Source organism: Eublepharis macularius, chromosome 2 (assembly GCF_028583425.1).
Source record: "Eublepharis macularius isolate TG4126 chromosome 2, MPM_Emac_v1.0, whole genome shotgun sequence".
Taxonomy (NCBI): Eukaryota; Metazoa; Chordata; class Lepidosauria; order Squamata; family Eublepharidae; genus Eublepharis; species Eublepharis macularius.
The window spans coordinates 180,931,923-180,952,657 of NC_072791.1; the positions used below are offsets into that span (position 1 = coordinate 180,931,923).

Genomic DNA, 20,735 nt, shown 5'->3' on the forward strand with positions numbered 1-20,735 from the left:
CGGAACTGGTATTGTTGGAACCAACTGGTTTAGACCCAAAGGGATTGGGCCGATGGGGAGAAGAGAAGCGGCTTGCAACCAGGACATCAAGTCCTGCCAGTTAGGAGCCTGTGCATAGGGTGCGCCCGTGGGCCAAGGTGAAGGAACAGGTGGTAAACTTGGCAGTGTTAACCAAGGGGGCCCATTTTGTTAATTTGTACATGACAAGAGTGATGATGAGAACAAACAGGCTACTTTGCTTCTTTTCTATGAGATGGGCAGGGGGAAAGGCAGCCATCTGATGACTCCTACCTATCAAGTCATGATTGGACATCTCACATTGGGATTTCAGAAGGGTAGTGAAGACCATGCAATGTCAGAAAACTTTATGACTATGAAATAGCTGCTGATGTGATTTGATTAAAGATAGGGGGAAGGAAATATAGTACTGGACACTAATAGCTTGAATTAAACAGAGCATGGCAAGAACACCGTCGTTATTGAGACCGATATAGAAGTGGTGGTTATAATGCAACCTGCTGAGATGTCCAGTATAAGCAGCAGGGACGGTCAACTGAACCACTGCTTTGGCGTAACTCTATTCCTCCTTGGAGCTGCATTTGATGAATTTCTTACTTGTCTTGTGGGGCGAGGTAATTATGCAACAGGAACCCCAGTGCTAGCCACTTGCAGCTCTTCACTGACTTTACCATTTCTTTGCTACCACAAAAGCACCCAGCTTTGTGAGTTTCCTGCCATACCTGTAACAGCCAAGAGAGTACTTCTGGGCACACTTTCCGATGTTCTTCCCACTGCTGGTTCTTCCCTCCTCCCTCGTATCTGCACTGGTCTCTGCCAAAAGTTATGATGAAAGACTGGAACAATTAATTAGCTAAAAAGCCAAAGTGAACCCAATTAACACATCAGAATTAAAGTCCACCCAAGTGAAGAAATGCCCAAGGAAAGGGAAAAAGCATGGCAGACCAACAGCCAATTAGGGCTAATATAAAATAAAATCCCTTTCCAGTCCCCATAAAGATTTATCACTCAAAGCCAAATATTCTCCATCTCTCAGGGTTTGCACTGCTTTCCTCTCACTAATGAACTGGGTTCCATTGACTTAGGGCTTTTCAATAACAGTTCGTATCATAAATTGGGGGAGGGGAGAGAAACTTGACATTATGTTAGCTTGCCACTTTATAGTTTGTGATTTTATAACTGTTGGTTATAATACATCATAACATTATAAATGTACGTATTTTAATCTTGTTAGCTGCCACAAGAGCATTTATGTGTGTCGGTTTGGCAGGTTAGACATTTTTTTAAACCAACAAACAATGCCTCCAGAGGGCTACATAATGACGTTGAGGCCTCTGGGACGTATCCCTTGAATGTCCTGTATTCTCACTTTCCCAACAGCTTGGCAGGATGCCCCTGTGTCCCTCTCTGCTCTCACACACTTGGCCTGGTGCACAGGGGAGGGGTGCCTGCCAAGTCAGAGCTCTTCAGGCATTCATTGTGACCCAATGACACTACTGCAGAGTGGCCTTTTAGATATTCGATACTTCATACAAATCCAACTGGTGTTTAAATTGTTATCGAGAAGTCAATCCTTTAGTCTGTGCACAGAGAAGAATCTGCAATTCAAGAGTTAATCACTTTAAAGCGACAGGAGTGGTTGCAGGCTTTCTGCCACAGGTTTTGCCCCTTTGTGGCTTCCCACATCCCAGACTTGGAAAATATGAGCTGTGATACTGAGAAAGGTAAGAAGCCAGCAGAGCCCCATAGTGATAAATGAGTTTGCATCATCTGTCATTAGAACTTCCTGCCAACAGGGTCGCTCCCTATTAAATTACCACTTGTCAATGTTTAAAATACTGATTGATAAATGACCGTGCCAAAACTGATAACACAACAGCTTTTCTTTTCTAATATTCCTGCTTACCACATTCTGCTACTTCAAGATACAGATACAGTAAGCAGAAGCTCCCCCCCACACACACACACACACCAACACAATTGGTGTGAAGCGCAATTTAATCGAATACAAAACTAACAGGTACTGTATAATGTTTGGTCCCAATATACATTACATGCATTACATCCCTGCCAAAATAAACTTACCGGTGATTTAGTGATAGGGGCAGATCCAAGTTTCACATTTCATCAAACGCTAGTAATCTGTTTTATCAATATAAACTGCATTTTAATGAAAAAATTCTTTTCTTCAGTACACTTCACTTTTAATGCCCCAGAGTGTAATAATTCGTTCATGCTGTAGAACAAGAATGTTTTACAAGACCTTAACTCTCAAGAGAAATTTCTGTGTAAATACAAAATGCAACTTTTATGGGAATGTGTTGTATGCAACATGACGAGTACCCAACATAACAAAGTTAAGTAGGTTGCATAGAGAATTCAACTGCTGCATAGTCTGGAACTAGGGTAGGGCCAAAATAAAATCTCGGCTGAATTACTAAGTATTAGGTAAAGGAAACAGAACAGAAATCATTTTTCTCTGACCCAAATAGTAAAAAAGCATTCGCTTATTTAAGACGTTTCAAGGAAAGAACAAGCAACTCTTGATGCACAAAACTATTTAATGATGGGGAGATGAGAGTACTGGGTCAGATCCTTAAATAAAATTTAAGATTTTCCTTACATGTTTTAATTGTTCAATATTAATGGATTTTTGGCCTCACACAATAAACATTTTCTGAACTATGAAATAAGGTTTATATATTGCATATCATCAGCATATTCCCTGGGAAATAGGCACATCTGTCCTTAGAAAGGTCATGATGATATAATGAAGCCTATGGGTACATCCTTTGTGACATGCTATCTGGCAAAAGCTGTGGCAAAGCAGTGGCTTTATGATAGAGTATCTGCTCTGTGTGCAGGAAGTCCCAGATTCAATACCCAACATCTCCAGTTAAAAGGATCAGGTAGTAGGCAATGTGAAAGACTCTGACAGAGATCATGGAGAGCTGTTACTAGTCAGAGTAGACAATGTGCACCTCTATAAACCAGTAGTCTATAGGCCATTTAATGTGTTCATGCAATAGTACTGTCTACCCATGAATAGCCAACATTTATATGATGATGATGATGATGATGATAGTGTGCTTATATACCACTCTTCTAGACAGACTAGTGCCCACTCAGAGTGGTGAACATAATAGTGTTATTATCCACACAATACAGCTGGGGAGCTGGGGCTGAAAGGAGGGGCTTACCCAAGGCCACTCATGGCAGTAGTGGGATTCGAACCAGCAGAGTGCTGATTCACAACCCAGCCACTGAACTACTATGCTACATCAGCATAGTAGATGCATTGGTAGGGACAGGGACTATACACTACTCTGTTGGGTACTGTCTGCTGATGTGCCTACTAGCGAGTTTCCATGGTGCTAAACATGCCATGTAAATTAGTTATGCTTTGTTTCAGATTTCATCTCTGTGCCTGGATTTATGCTTGTTTTTCAAATTTTCTGCTATCATACCCTATTGTATCTTTTTCACTAAATGTCCTAACTGCCGTTCATTATTTTACTTTGCTCAGTGAATATCCTAGCTGTTGATTATATGGTATTTTCATTTGTACTGTGTACTCTGCCTTGGATCTCAGTGAGAAAGTGGACTATAAACAAAAACAACCACACTTAGGAGGAAGCAGAGGAGCTCAGTAATTTTGTTACCTATTTCAACTCTCTTTGAGATTTTCAGGGTGGGTATTTGATCTACATTACATCTACTGTAATGGAAGGGATGCAGGCAAGAGCCTGTGTCTGGGAAATTCCTTTCATAGAGAAGCCTACAAAAATTCTTCATTGCAGGTCATATAGGTTGATTTCATAGGATGTTTTTATGGCAAATCACTTCAGGCAGAGGGTTTAAAAAAAACAACGATTATTTATTTTAAAATAAATCATATAAACTCTGGGGGTGTGGTGATAATTAAGAGAAAAGCCTCTGGATAGTCACAAGAGACATCCACGATCCTTGCTAATGCTATGTCTTTGTATCTGCTTACCTTATGGTATTGTATTGAAATGTACTTAATACTGATTGTATTAACCTCATACTGTGCAATCCGCCTTGAGTCTCAGTGAGAAAGGTGGGCTATAAATGATGTAATAAATAAAGGTAGGCCAGAACTGCCTACAACCAATACTAGCAAGGGAGCTCCTGTTGGCCTGCAGCACTTGAAGCGTTATTGCCCTGGGACGACCATAATATGAAAGGCCAACAACACTCACCGTTTGCCAATGAAATCGTTATCCTTTTCTTAAAGACAGGTATGCATTTCAGCATTACTGATAGTGCCTGCATTTATTTCAGCAAATACCTAGGCTGAGATCCTCACTGAAGCAGATACATACGTCTAGAAAACGTGCATGTGTTTTAAGACATTCTGAGGCCACTGTAACTTACAATAAAGTTGAACACACACTTGCCAAGGACGCTGGGGCATGGTAGATGGGTGGAATAAAGAAGGAACAGCAAGGGTGGCAAGGGGGGATTAACAGAGTAAACAAGGACCGGTTCTGAATTAGTATGACATTTTCCTTGCCCTCCCTGCCCCATTCCACTATCTGAATTTAGTGCCCTCTGGTAGGGCTCATCTTATGTCACAATATGCTGGACCAAACAGTTGGCTCAACAATCACATGAAATGGACCGTATGATTTGCCTTCTTTGCTGATATTTTTGCATCCACTTTGTTCTGTTGCTTCAATTGAGAGTTTGCCAATTAGTCCCCAAGGATTTTGCACTCTGTAGGATCAGGCTGTGTCTCCTATCACAATTACACTGAAGGTGAACTTCACTTACCCCCAGCTATTCTCCCTTCCTTATAATAATTCTTTCTGGTATTCTACGATCCCAGAAAAAAACACATTTTCAGATATCTGACTTTCCATATTTCTTTTCCTTCAGAATTTAAAGTAAGCCCTGTATATAACACCAACAAGTTGCTCTAATGAAAAAAGCTCTCATTATCTTTCACTATAACCCTAGTCCTCCCATCTGTTCCCTTTTATTCTGGGCTGTCATTTGTCTAACATGGATTTTAAGTGCCTTAGGACACAAATTTAACTTTTAATGGAACTTTTGAAAACATAGTAACATATTTATGCTTATCTTGTACTTTATCTAGAAGTTATCTAAGAGGCCCAGCCCTACTGAGGACTGGGAGCAGCAGATTCCGACAAGGGCAGGGAGGATAATTGAAGGAAACTGGCCACTGTCATGCCATCCAGCATGGAAAGGAAGTACATAGGAAGTGCCACGAGGACCTTCAATAATAGAACTAGTCCTGCCACCTCAGCTGGAATCCTCTATATAGTCCAATGGATGGAAAGAGGATCCAGTCCTAACACAAATACTAGCAACTGCACCATCTCTATTTCTTTATTGAATTTCTCCATTCATTCTTTATTCTTCCTTTATTAATTCCCTATGCTAACACTTACCTGCACAACTGATCACAGCTCCTTCCTCCTGCTCCAACTGAGGGAGGCCTATGCAGCACCCCACACTGGGAGACAGAATCGTTTTCTTTTATAAGGGTACCTGATTAGGGGAAGCACAACACTCTGCCCTTCTTTCTGCTGTACTTTAGAAAGGGCTTCTGGGAAAAGAGAGACCCATGTAATCAGAGGATCATTTTTGTGCGGTGCTAACTGTCTGTTGAGGATGAGGCAGTAGTAATGGCAGATGATAGGAAAGCGTCCATTCACTGGGAGAATGACAATCCTTGGCAAGTCATAGAGCTCGCTTTCACTATATAAATGTCCCGGTATGGCTTAGCTACACCCCTGCTTTTGCAGTAAAGCTGAGAAAAATGGTCTAGTATGCTGCCATTCAACTCAAGTGTTAGGGGTTGCTTGCCCCTATGCTAGTTCTTGTTCAAGTCTTCCAGTGGAAGATACTCAACTTAAGCAAATATGATAATCTGAAATAAGCCTAAAGATATATAATTTACTTCCCCAGCAAAATTAGACAGAAGACCACTGAATCTCAACAATTCTCTTTTACTTATGAGAACCATTCTTCTGCTGCTACTGTTATAGGCTATTCCTACTGAATCCAACTTTATTGGTGTACAGATCTTGCTATTTTCACCCAACTATCCGTGTATACAAGATCACATCAATGGTCAAAGAGTATATTTTCAGGTACAACAGCATAATCCAAAGATTCTACTAAAAATGCCAAATTAAATACTAGTTCTTATGCTACAGTATCTCTACATAGGAAAAAAAATTCTTAGCATCCTATTAGTTCGTAATTCAACACTATATTCTGCATAGCATAGTTGTAAGCAGTTGGCCCAGGTCTCTCCCATATTTAATAGCTGCTTGATAGCTGCCTGTGATATAAAAATCGCAGGGCCCTTGGATTAATGCAGCCTGATCTGCATCAGGGGAATTCCAGCCAGCCGGACAGAGCGTTGCTGAGTCTCGCCCGGGAGATTAAGCCATGAATGGAATGTTCATGCAAAGTTCCGAGGACTGAGGTGATGAGTTTACTGTCTTCCCAACTGCAGGCATAGCTGTGACAAGAAAGGGTCTCACTGAGTCACCCCACATAACACATTCTGATATCCTCCTTCCATGATTAGATCCCCATCCCAAGATCGAGAGTCATCAATCTGCCCTGATAAGTTTCTAATTTGTCTCTGGGAACATGCGTTTATCTAAATTCTTCAATTCAGCTTCAGGAACATTGACTAGCAAACTGCTTCTTTTCAAACCACCAGGAGAACACTCTGCATTTCCTTTATCACATCCCAGCATCCCCAATCAGAGGTCATTCTCTGTGGGTCAGCTCTTTGTCATTCCCAAGAGCTGACCTTTAGGATCTTTGTTCCAACGGCTGAGAGGGCTCCCCAGCCTCGGAACACGTTTTGCCCTTTAAGAACCAGGTCTTTGCCCCATTCAAACTGTGCACGCTGCACCTTCAGATCTGAGTGTTGTACCCTTAGAGTCACTTTACCTCTCGCTCTCTCCTGGCTGAGAACGCGGGATGTTTGAAGCTCTCCTTCTCCATGGACCACGCTGCTCCTCTGATCGGTAAATATATCCCCCCCGCCACGCACACATTCTATTCCAACCTCTGGCTGATTTCTTAGAATTCTGTATGTGTGCATGTGCCAAACCGTTTTTATTTGCCTCTTGTGTGTGTGTTGGTTCTTCCTCTTTAAATAAAAATACTCCTTTATTTAAGAGCACCAAGTCTTGTCTGCTGCCTTGGGGCGGGGACCCCATAAAATTGGTGGAATATCCTGTTGTTAACCCTCTTGCATAGCCTACTCCTTGCCACTAATCCCCCCTCTTACTCACAAGGAGTCCCATCAAGGTAACATAGCAAGACTGTTCAGTGGAGACAGAGAAAGCAATTCCCTCCTCAGAAAGCTGGAGCCACAATGGTCAATTTGCCTTCACCTGACTGTCATGCATTTACTTAAAAAGATGAAAAGAAGAGTGCATTCAGTTACACTTCTGTAAACTCACTCCTCTCCTTGACATGAGCACTTTTTAGATACTACCTTTTTGCCACTGCAATTGTGCATACCAGGAGAGGTCATAAATGTCATCCTTCTGATATACATGATCACCATTCTTGTCTGAAAGGGGCAACAGTTTTATTTTTTAATCTGCAGTACATGGGTACCAGAACTCTGATTTTCCACATATAGTCCCTTCCAGACTGAATGGCAACTGCATGTATCAGGAGGATCAGATGTATCATTCTTCTCCCAGTAAGTGTGACCCCCCCCCCCCAGTACCAGAAATGTAACACATGAAAAGGGCTTCGACTTACATTGTGGAGACTTGCCTGCACAACACATCTCTGTACAGAGCAGACTCAGAGATACCCCAATATGGCCGAGACCACTCTGTCCCGTCATCCTAGTTATAAGCATTTTGACAGGGGAAAAATAAACTTGAGCTAAACAATGTTGAAGCAATTTAGAATTAACTTCACATACTGCTTCTTCACTCCAGTACCTGAAAACAAATATAAATGTCAAGCAAAATACAACTTTGGTACTAAGGCAGATCTTCAATTATATCAAAGTGAATAACTTGCTTTAAACCTCATTTAAGTGCTATAAAAATCCCAATTCACAGCATTTCTTATGCAAAGTAAACATTATTTATTACGGCATTTCACAACACTTTTCAGTTTTGAATTCATCAATCTGGATTTGCCCAGTTTTTCTGTTAGGGCATTTGAGCACCTTTTGCTTAAAAAAAAAAAAAGCTACAACTAACCATAATTTATTTTCCGAAGTGAAATGCTTTGTGCTGCCCCTAATACGTAGCCTGGTTCTAGGGTCAAATGGGATGTATTAATGCATTTTTACTCTGCTTTACAGTGACAGTATTAACATAAAAAATTGAAGACTCCTTTTACAAATAACGGTCATATTCTAAATGGTTACTGCTTTTGTTTTTAGCTTGTCTCTGCCACATATACAAATGAACATCATATTAAAGGAAATAACAACTAAAAGGAGGTCAGAGCAAGGAGAAAAAAATCACCTTGGTTATTTTACTGTTCATACCCCCCTCCCAATCTCTGTAAAATTATGCATTTTAAAAGACTGCAGGCATTCAAATGACTGTCAGTCATGCAAATAATCACTTACTTACACTGTATGAGTTTGGTTTGGATAAAGCAAATTACCATTTGAAAATAACTCGAAAAACACTCTGGGCTAAGAGCTTGCTTTATGAATCTAAGTTTGGCCATGATATTTCTTAACCTTTTTCTCCTCCATTTCCATTAAGCTAGATTTCACTGGAGTAATACAGACTAAATTAATAAACTGTATTCAATTGCCACAGGTGCATTCAACATTTATTTAACACATGATCTTGTTGGAGGGAGAAAAACAGCGGCAACAACTCAAAAAAAAAAGCTGGTTGAAACTGCAGAACTGGATTCAGCATTTGCTGTTAGTTTGGTAAGAATGGTGCGTTGGCCTCTTGTGGCAAGGCTTATTTTTTCATTTAGATACAAGAGACCAAGATTCTAAACACAATATTTTTAAACGTTCAAATGTACCATGTTTTTAAGTGTACACATTGTATACAAAAAAGTTCCCTTTTCATTTAAATAAATATATGAACAGCTAGATTGTGCTTTTGCAGAACTATATTTTAGTTTAAAGAGCTAATTTTTTTTAAAAAAATCACATAGCCGTTAATATAGCCAATGAAAAGCCCCTGGATCCATGTTGTGTATTGGTATGTGCACTGCCTAAATTATTTTTTCTGCAATCAAGCATTCAGCCAGAATTCTGCAATCAAGCATTCAGCCTGAATGACCGGGCCTAAATGCTCGAATTAGGTCATCAGCTTACTTCCAAATACCTAATACACTAAACCCCAAACTGTATGCCATGACAGTGAGCTATGAGAAAATGTATTATATTAAAGGCTCCTGGGAGTGCAACCTACATGATATCCCTCTTAGATTTTTAGCCCGTTCTTCCTCCAAGGATCTCAGGGCAGAATATGTGGGTCTATCCTCCATTTTACCTTTATAACCATCCTGCAAGGTAATTTAGGCTGTGAGAGAATGATTGACCCAAGATCTGCCATGGAACTTTCATGGCTGAGTGGGGACATGAAGCTGGGCTTCCCCAGCCCTAATCAACTCTCTCATCTCGACCCCTAAGTGGAAACATAAACGAACTTAGAGCAGTTCCACTGGTGCAAGATCTTGTGCATCATCTGGTACTTGCTTCTCTATATAATGTCCAGAAATTGCACAAGATCTTGCGCAAATGGAAATGTAAGTGGGGGGACAATAATTTTGACTTAGTGCAAGTCTGCTGCTGTCTTGTTCTTGCATATCCAGTTGTGCAAGAACTCTTAACACAAGCAGAAATTTTGCTCCAATACAATGTCTCCTTTTGAGCACTGTCTCTGGAACTGCATCCTTTTGATCAGCACCAGTTGGGGAGACTAATTCTGTCACATATCTTCAATTAGATTATTCCCAGTTTACAAGAGGCAGCAAAATTACCCATCTCTGCACAAGATTCTGAATCCCACTGACTCTTACACGTGTAGAATTGCACATACTTTGAACACTAAGCAGGAATCATGTCTTCAGAATACATAACTGACTACTGGCAAAAAGTGGCGTTGTTTAGATGTAGTGCTAGCTGATTAACTTGGTATTATTTGGCTCTTGAATGTATAAGTTCTGCACTGTAACATTTATCAGTAACATATTACCTTAACCAACTCTCCAATGTACATGTCTTGAATTGATCAATGAAAACTTACAAGTAGCTATCACTAGATAAAGCTGAACTAGAACAATAAATTGTAAAATGTAGAGAAAGAAATTAAAAGCTACTTACCTGGTCACATCAGGGAACTTCACTGGAAAATACAGGACTTGGCATTTAGGTCTGATTAATTTTTCCAGACACTTGGGTCTATGGTCAGGCATCAGTTTCATGAATTTTCCAATGGATGTTAGAAATGACTCCATATTATAAGCAGAGTTGAACACCACAACGTCAGCAACCAAACTAAGTTTTAAAAGAAATTAATAATAGTTTATCAGTTTGTACATAGCCCCTTTTTTAAATGCACAAAAAGTTATAAATATTAACTCAGTAGTCCCTACAAGAACTGTAGATAGGGGCGGGGGAGAAAAAATGGGGTTTCTGCCCTGCCTTCCATCTCACAGATCCTCAACTTGTATCATATAATTTCTTCTTCAAAAGTAAAAAAAACTACTAAACCAATGACAATGTTTACATTTATCTTTGAATCATTGGAATGGCCTGAACTGTACCAACATAAATGTCATAGTGAAAGTGAAATTTTAAAATGTTATATAGCAAGCTGAGTTTCTCATTGCATCTTCTACACTAATGAGGGGATAAGAGATACATAAGAAGACACTGATCCACCAAGTCAGAAGGTTACTATTGATTTAGGAGAGTTCTATGCTGCCTCTTCAGAGTCCTCCTGAGTAGACATGGGCATGAACAGAAAAAAAACAACGAACATGGTGTCTGTTGTTCATTGCCATCCACGAACAACAAACAATGAACACTGACTAACATGATCCTGTCACGAACATGTTTGTTGTTCGTGGGGGCCAGCAGGCTCTCCTCCAGCCATCAAGATCCCTACTGCACCACTCCCAGAAACCCTACCTGAGCAGGCAGCAGGAAAGGTACCAATAATAAATAAGAGCTTGGCCCAGAGCCTAGCAGCAGCCCTAGCACCTGAAGGGGTAGATCCCTATCCCACCACACACAAAGAAAATCCAATGCACTCACCCTGTCTCTCTAACAGCAGCTGTCTCTCCCTGAAAGCCAGAGCTGGGAGCCCCCCTCCCCCCTGATCTTTTCCTCTTGTAATAAATTTGGAGCTCCAGTCCACACTTGAAAGGAAGACCTGCCTATCAAGCTAAATTCAGCTCAGATTGGGGTTTCCAGGGCAACAGCAGGAGTTCAGACAGAGTTCAGACAATCCCTGCCTGAGTTGCCATGGGAATTGATTTCAGGTGCCAGACTGTCTGGCTTGAGGAACAGCAAGGAAGGAGGCACTACCTGTTTGTCTAGAATGAGGCCTCACAAACAACTTGTTTGCAAACAGTCTTTTTTGTGTTCCTGAAGAGGCTCACAATGAAATACAGCATAACAATATAAAACAAGCCATTAGAAACAAGCCACTGGACATAAACAGCAAAAAAAAAAAAAACAGTTAAAATTCCTAATTAAAAGCCTGGGTAACAGTTGTGTTTTAGGCTGCGGCCTAAGAGAAAATAAAGTAGGTGCCAGGTGAGCCTCAAGGGGCAGGGCATTCCAAAGGCGAGGTGCCTCCACAGAAAATGCCCTGTCTTTAGTTGCCACCCGCCTCACCTCTGAAGGAGGGAGGACAGAGAGCAGAGCTCGAGAGGTATATTTGAGGCAAGCACTTAGGCCTGTGCAATGCAACCAGATTGTATCTACTTGCCTTGGTCTTTTATCTGGCCTCAACCTGTTGATCATAAATTCCATACAGGAGGCTATGTTCCCACATCCCAATATATGCACACGTCATTGTAATCTGATCCAGAAAACTGCAGTTCATGCACTGGGCACCACGCAGGCCCCAACCTTGCAGAAGTCAGTATCCACACACAGAGTTTAGGGGCAGGACCAGCAGATATCCTGATCCCATACCCAGTTTGATTGTCTGCCCTGGGTTAAAGCCATTCATAGAGGCAATTCTCATAAAAAAACTGACACTGCCCACAAAAACAGCAGGAGTCAGCAGTGACAGCAAGAAAACATCTGAAGAGAGCTCTAAGGTTTTCAGCTAGACAACTGAAGTGGAACCATTGTCTGAAATCTCACATTCTTCCAAATGTGTTATTTTTTAACAGCATGTTTTCTTTCAACTAAGACAACCAGTGAGCTAACCCATTTCTTTGGTGTCTGGACTAATGATGGGGACAAAAGGAATGAGGGGGGAGGGGGCTCGCCCTAAAAAACTTTGCATGTTTGTTTCTGTCACACATTTTAATGACAGGAAAATACATTTCACTCTGCTTGCTTGCTTTTCTTTACAATATCTTTCATGATCTTGAAACACTACACTTAGCGTATGATTGCCAAAACTCAGTTAACAGAAAGGTAAAAATAAACACATGCTACTTAGTAGCAAACATAGAATATGGAGTCTTGTTGCTGAAATCGCCCATGCTACCTTACTAGCTAACTGAATGTCATCAACAAAAGAAGGAATGTAAAACTTGGGATTCCTAAATATTTTACAGGGGAAATCTGTTTACACAAATGCAGGCTTTAGCACATAATATAAAATAGTGTATATATCATCATTTATATGAAAGAAAAAAAGAATGGTATATTTGGGGGTTTTCTCCTCCTTTTGACATATTCCTTTCCATCAACACCAAGGGACTAGGAACAGGCACATATGTATGACAATTCTAGGCTTCAAGAGGGCACTAAAAACTCAGTTCTTTGGGATCTTTTTTGTTATGGTAAAACAATATAATACATTGTTTATTAATGCTATTATACTGTAAAACTACATCATTAATCCAAAGGATTGTATGTATAACTGAAGGCTGTTGTACACCAACCACTGTACTCTCAGTTTACACAGACACTGGGTGGACACAGGCAACTCTTTTGTCCCACATTTGTAGCGGATGCATGATAACATTTGCCTGGATGCTGAGAACAATCAAGAATTAACCCCAAGATAATTTGGTCTAGATAGATTCATTGAGGCTGAGGATTAAATGCTTTTTATACCATAATTAAATTTCAGGCAACAGGATAAAAGAGGAACTTGTTCCAGGTCTAGACACCCTCTTTCCTGTCCTCCTGTCCTTTAAAATGTACTGGATTCTACCAGATTTCTCAATGATGGACGGCGGAGGAAGAGCCTGCTTTGACTATGAAAAGGGCTGTGACAGGGATTGCTGGGTCCATATGGTCAAAAGCCATGTAAGATAAGATGTACAGTGAGGTAGGCAAAGGGGCAGATCAAGTGGAAAGGCTGGTAGGATCCAACCTGTGAGTGACAATCCCCTTTCAATGCTCTGTTCTAAGAGGAAGAAACTGTGTGCTTCCCTCTCTGCTCCTCTAACACCTGCCCAGGTACACAAACACATTACTGCTTGAAGTTTATTCTCCATATATGAAGCAGCTGATCAACTACAGCACAATCATCACTACCAGATCAGGGCAAATGTGCCCTACTATTTTTATAGAGTCAAGCTACAAATTCTGGGGATCAATGCAAAATCAATGGAATGATTTAAAAGACCATGAGGAAAACAATAGCATTTCAAAGAAAAGAAATAAGTGTTTTGTTTAAAAAAGGAGGCCTGCACTATGTACTGGTTGCAGTAGCAACAGAGAGGAGTATTTTATATAGGCTGCCATTTATTTTTAAGAACCATTTTAAGGCACAGTCATTTCATTATATTTTCAGAATATTGCTACTGCAAAAACAAACATTTTGCAAACGAAAGCAGAACTGGAGCTACAAAAACGCTCAACTATATAAGGATCATTATTTGTCTTTCATCTGAGTTATAAAGCAAAGATGCAGATGTTATACATTTAGCTTGAAAAAATGCTCAATCTATGCTTATAATAATTCTCCTAATAACAAATATGAGAAATAGACCATGTAAATGAATTTATTTCAATTCAAGCCGATTCAAATTTGTAGTTTCACTTTAGGTTTGTATGATGCCTAATCACAAAGCTTTTCAGAGTAGCTGTTATTAACTTCTTTCATTAACTTATATTCGGGAAATATGTTTGTTTTAAGTAACAATAAAGGGCCACAGCCTTTTAAATGTCTGGATGTTTTACCACTGCACAATTTGTGAATATGCAATGAAAGAAACGCAAGGATTTATCTGGTATGTTTACTACCCTCTCTCCCTAAAAAACATTGTAGCAGTACATTTTAATTTTTGTTTACTCCCTTGAAAACCTCTATTTTAATTTCAGCTGGATGCAATAAAAGCTATTGCTAAGCCAGTGCTGATTAACTGCCCCTTTGTTAAGTGCTTTCAAAGCAAAAGCATCTTGTGCGTATTACAAATGAGGTATATAACTGAAAATTGGTGCAATTTACTTGAGTACAAGAAGGGTTTCAGCATCTAGGTATGCTTTTCTCAGTGTTTCTTTTTCTGCTACCTGTGTATACTAAGGAACTTGATGCTTTTGCACAACTGCATGCATGTGCACTGCCTGTCACCAATTACTGGATTCAATGTAGTTGTCCTTGAATTTTCATTTGAACACACACACACACTCAAATGTTCATTCTGAAGGAATTTCCATAGAAGAGACAATTAGAAGAGACAATAGAAGAGACAATTAAACATGATTGTGTTTTAGATGCACCTACCATGAAAGAATCTGGTTGTATCCATATTGGAAGTCCCTTTCCTGACATTTCTGGACAGGATATGTCAATTGGTTCTCATGGAAGTAAAGGACCTTTTTCAATTTGCCAAGGTCAGGCCGAAGGGCAACGAGTTCAGTTAGGTTAAGCACTGAGCTTGCAAACAGGATCCTAAGAAACAAGGAAAGCAGTGTTTACTGTCTACGAGCCTGCTCAAAAGCATCACCCTTCACCCCTTCCCTCCCACCGCACTCCCCACAAGAAAAACATAACCCCTACAGGGACACATCAGTGGCTAAGCCTTAATACCATGTAGCAGCATTCTAAGTTTTGATCTCTTGAAAAACAGCTGCGAAGGACTTGAGTAGAAATGCTCTGAATCTCATTGGTTTCCTCAGCTCAGTTACAGAGAGAGATGCAAAAAAAAAAAAGGCTGGACGGTTTTTATTGAAAAACGCAAGAAAAGCTGCATCTGAAGGACAAATGGAACAAAAGATAAGGCTGACTGGGGAATACTTTGCTTGCCAGTTTCATTACACTTTACTTCTTTATGCAACCAACTACTGAAATTCAATATATGAGCTGGTATGGCACATGTTCATGTTATGACATAAAACCTTTTGATTTATGCAATAGACATACCTAGTATAGTCTTTAGTTTTCATGCTCAGATTTCCTTCTCCTATTTTTATTAAATATTCTCCACAGCCTTTGTTGTTTTGTTCATTTCATCCCATCTATTACCATGATACTGTGAGGAAAGTCAGGAGGACTGGTCATTCCCCCTTATATTAGAGGGCAAAAGTATGAATGCTGCTAGTAAAGTAAAACCCACTACTTGAAATGCAATTAAAGGCAATCATACTAGTATTTAATGGGATGTAGATAGCATAACTAGTCCTCATTTTAATTTATAACAGAAAGCCTTCTTCAGTCCAGATAACACACCGATAATTCTTCAGTTAAAAGCTTCCTTCTATCCCTAATACTGCCACAAAACACAACCTTCTTCAAAGGCATTCTGCGCCTTAATGATGCAAGCAAATCATGCTTCAAGACTCTCTCTTTCCATTTGTTACAGAATTTTTAAAATGTAGGATACAGTTCTAAACAACCTTATTACAAGCAGTTGTTGCCACAACACACTATGCAAAGGACGAGGGCTGAAAATGGACAGCTCCACCTTGTTCACTTCCCATGCCTAATTAAATGCCCTTAAATTGCCTTAAAAAGACATTGGTCAGCCAATTAATTGGTCAGCCTATTTCTAGCCAAGATTCCCCACAACACAATATTTTGCTCCAAAGAAAATCCACTGAATGAATCCCATTCTGTGTGCCTTAAAACTCCAGGGCTTGTCTTATTTGGTCCCCCCACCCTTCTCACTCCACCCAGTGCTTGGCAGACTTTTCAGATGTACGGAGATAGGGCCTGATCAACAGACAGTTCACTTACGGTGCCATTATCAGCCATGAGACACAAAGGGCATGGCTGCATTCTTAAGTGTAGTTATCCTTTGTCAAGATAATTTTAAACTGTAACCTGAAGGCAGATACAAAGCTATTTATGTAATATCATGCATCCACTGATTTGCTAAATTCTGCTTTCCTTATCTTACCTATAAGGAATCTCCAGACAATTACAATTCCACAGCTACATTTAAAAAAAAACAAACCTTCCCACTGGAGTAAGAAACAAAATATTTAATTTCTTACAACACTATACAAACGCACCTAGAGTTGCCCCGCAAGTCTATTTCTCACTGCTGTGGAGCCATAGTTTAATACTTAAACAATGCCTGACAGTACGTGTTACTGTAATCATGCCCACAGAGGAACTGTGTATTTGTCTAATGGACTCCTAAGCAGGGCACTGGAGGATATGACGAAGAGCACTTCCATTTAACACCTAGCACCAGGGAAGGAAAGGAAAGTTTGTTATTATAATGTAGCCCATGACATAAATATATGTCAGCTGTCATTCCATGTGACATCAACTTGCATTTTACCTCAGGTTATTATTTCAGTAATAAATCCGAACAAGGTGAGCTTTATCATCCAATAGAGTCTTTCCAGGAAGTAAGGATGCAAGGTGATGGCAAGAACACCGGGAACATGATAATTCCTGACAGCTGCTGCTTGAGCACAAGTTAAATTGAACAGTTTATCTCGGCATAAAGATGTTATAAGGTTTAACGTTTAATTTTTTTTTTTAAAAAAAAATTAACATAAAACCCACAGAAAGCCTAGTTAGGCAATCTTTCACAAACATGACATACTACAATCACTGCATAAGCTGGATTAGTACTTATTACCATGCTAGTAGAGAATTAAGCTGTTTTTAGACCACCAAAGAGCTTTAAATTGCAACTTTTGTCTCTGTAAGGGAAACATATATTTAAACTGTCTGCTAAAGTCAAATTAAAACAGCTACATCATTAGCATGTTATCTCACAAAATAAGAGTACATTTAAACTGCTGTTAACATTATTCTTATCCAACTTGATCAACGCTACAAAATGTTAATGCGTAATGCATTTTTCTACATACTCTGAACCATACTAGCAAAAAGCACAGGGGGGACACAACGGCATTTATTAAGTGATCATCTGTTCTAAATAATCAACACAAAAGGATGCCAAATACTTTACAATAGTCTAGCAGGTCACATGCTTTTTCCAAATGCAACCAGAATTTGCCCATAATTGGTACAAATAGAGCGCCCAAATTCATATGCAAGTGAATGAACTGTTTCAGGCTTTCATATCCATTAAGCACATGTGCAATACATTAGGTCCACACAAATCTATATACATATTTGCCTGTTTCTAGAATGTAAACTTTAAAACAAATCAGTATCTCCCTGTTTTGCCACTCTGAGTGGCAGAGTATGCCTGCCTGTGACATCCACCAGTTCATTCCTACTTAGATGCAGCGGCTTTAGCTGCAGCGATGCCAGGGCTGATTTGTACAGCTGTAGCTCTAAGCCCAATTCAGTTCTTGGCAAGCAGCTACATGATGTACCTACTTGCCAGGCAACCCCCTGTGCCCTATTCTTCATTTTGATATGGAAGACTGTCATTTTCTCCCCATCCCCACCACCAGCACACCACACATAAGTGGTACATATACCTATGTATGCCATCGGAAGGCACCAGCAATGTGTATGAGACTGAAATGTTTCATTCCATGAACCGTTTACTCCCTTGGCTCATAGATATACAGATCAGTGCTCAAATGGTGAATTGCAGGAATGGAGTTTTGTAGTATCTGCTGTTCTGTTGCTGCTGCACCATGAAAGTAGAGCTTCCAATGACAGACTTAGCTGAGAACTAAAAAGCCCTGATAACAAGATGGAGGGGCAGTTAGCCGTGGCTCCCAACAAGTTCAACAGCTGCCACCTCTAATCTGGTTACTATAGGGGGTAGGCAAGACCTGCTTTGGCCCTCGGTTACTAGGGTCATTTTTACTAGGATTACTTGGTTACTAGCATCATTTTTCTAGCACTAAAACTTCTACATCCACTATTAAAAGAACATTTCCAGGTACAACACCTTTGCTGGTGGGTGGAGAGAAAGAGGAAGCAGGCTATGGTTAAATAGTAATATACCTAACTGGAACCGAATACTTCTGGAAAGGTATGCCTCCAGAAAGGCATACCCTGGGTATGCTCTAGATAATTAAACAAAAATTATCTTCATTATCTAATAATGACAAACTGTATATAGTATATATTGCGGGACCCGGGAGAGCCAGTGCGTCAGAAAGGATAGAACTGACCTTGACAGACCAATGGCCAAACTCAGCATAAGGTAGCCTTTTATGTTCATATACAAAACCAAACCAATACCTCAGCTTCCCAAGTCAAAACAAGACTTCCAAGTCAAAGATATTGATTGGGGAGGGGCTATTTTTGGGGAAAAGAGTATAATACATCAAGTAGTATTCTTCATGCATTAAACATAAAAGATTACTTAAATATTCAATTATTAATTATATATTAATATTCAAACACGTAAGTTATGTTTTGATGCTGTATATGTCAAGAATATATAAATCACAACCAAAGGCTTTTCCATTTGTGCTTCAACAATGTGACTTTGAAAATTCAAACAACAATGTTGAGTAATAAATGATAATATATTAGAGCCTATAATATAATAAATAAAAAATGAGATCTAATTTACATTTGACATGGTATGTACAAATGTCAAAAAGGTTTACCGATATAAAATAGTTTAGAAATTCAGGGTTTTTTAAATATGGAAAGTAATTTGAAATGTTTACAGAAATAATTAAGTTTTGCTATTGTAATGTTCTTTATTTTTCAGAACAAGCCACAAGGGTTGTCATCCCTTTCATCTTAATTAGTCCATGTTTTTGTTATATTTGTTATGTACTTCCATAAACATTTACAAACATTAACTGTTATGAAAAAATATTTCTCCTCTCAATGTAATTACTATATGTACATATTAATATATAACTAGTAAATATTCAGAATTGCAACTCATTCATTCATTTTCGAATGTGGATTGGTTTTGGTTTTTTTAATATATAAAAAGCAATTTAAAACATCATTCATTATACGCAATAAAGTTCGAATGCTTATTTTGCTGACTTTCTCTCCAGAAGAACATAAGGAAAAATTGTTTCCCAGCCAGTGGTCATTTTTAAATGCACTGATATTGCATCGCCCTCTGGACTCTAGAGAATAGACGAAGCTATGAGACCTCGAAATGGTGGGATCTGTGAACTAGAGCTGCATGTGAGTTTGGATAAATGCACAAAATTCCTGCACGTACAGGCTTACCCATTTGATTAGGCTGAGTACTCACATTACCCTGGTAGTGCAGAAACTGAAAAATGAGAAGACAGAGGTCCCTCCCTATGCTGCCAGCCCAAAATGGAAGGACGGTGCATAAAACATATTTTAACAATGACTGCACATATGCCTGGGAAGAGATATCCATCAGCAGAGTGCTGCCCACCATAGAAAAAGATCTTAGTCTAGTAACTAACAATACGACATCTAAAGGTGAAAGCAGCTGGAACATGGTATTCAAGGATGATCTCAGTGAAAGGCTGGTTCTGATGATGCTGAGCTTCCCTTCTGAAGATGGAGCATCTTCATAAGCTTTTCAGATAAAACAGTGTGAAACTTCACAATGCTGAGGAAACAGATAGAGGAGGCAGAGGGGAAAGGGAAGCGAGAGAGAGAGAGAGAGAGAGAGAGAGAGAGAGAGAGAGAGAGAGAGAGAGAGAGAGAGAGAGAGAGAGAATGCAAGCATAAAGATTGAATAAAGGGAAGAGGAGGTAAGATTAAGGCCCATTAAGAGGGGAAAAGTCCGCTAAGAGAAAAACAGACAACCTATGAACTCTGGGAAGGCACTCCCTCCCATCTGAGATGGAAATTGCAACCACTTCCTTCCAGGGATTCTGGGAAAAGGAGTAACCAAACAACAAGATACTGTACCTTCCTCTCCTTAAGAACAGTACATTCCCATATACAGTTCAAAGATGAGCTTTACAGTGGGACTTCTCTTTTCTTTTAAAGACTCAAACCACTATTATTCACTGACTCAAGGAAATTTCAGTAGTATTTGCAATGATAGAAACTATTGTTCAAAGAGAAAAGTTCCTGCTATGATACAGAAGCTCCCAGGATCTCCCAACTGAACTCCCTGAATGGCTGCCTCTAGGATCCAAAACCTATAGATATTATATTGATTGGCCCACTGTCCTATCTGGACAATATGTCAATTAATATAATTACTCTTTATATTCATATTACATTTCTAAAACTATGGGGCAAACTGAAACAAAG

The 20,735-nt window shown here is 39.6% G+C and overlaps 1 protein-coding gene across 3 annotated transcripts in view; it reads right to left on the reverse strand.

Annotated features, from left to right (window-relative positions):
• Window positions 1-20,735, reverse strand: part of GTDC1 (glycosyltransferase like domain containing 1) — a 273,602-nt gene that overhangs the window by 130,708 nt on the left and 122,159 nt on the right. For all 3 annotated transcript variants that reach the window (XM_054971576.1, XM_054971578.1, XM_054971579.1), the window contains exons 3-4: window positions 14,913-15,080; window positions 10,370-10,543 (exon numbers count right to left, since the gene is read on the reverse strand). In XM_054971576.1, coding sequence (XP_054827551.1) covers window positions 10,370-10,543; window positions 14,913-15,080 — 342 coding nt within the window. The remainder of the gene's footprint in view (window positions 1-10,369; window positions 10,544-14,912; window positions 15,081-20,735) is intronic.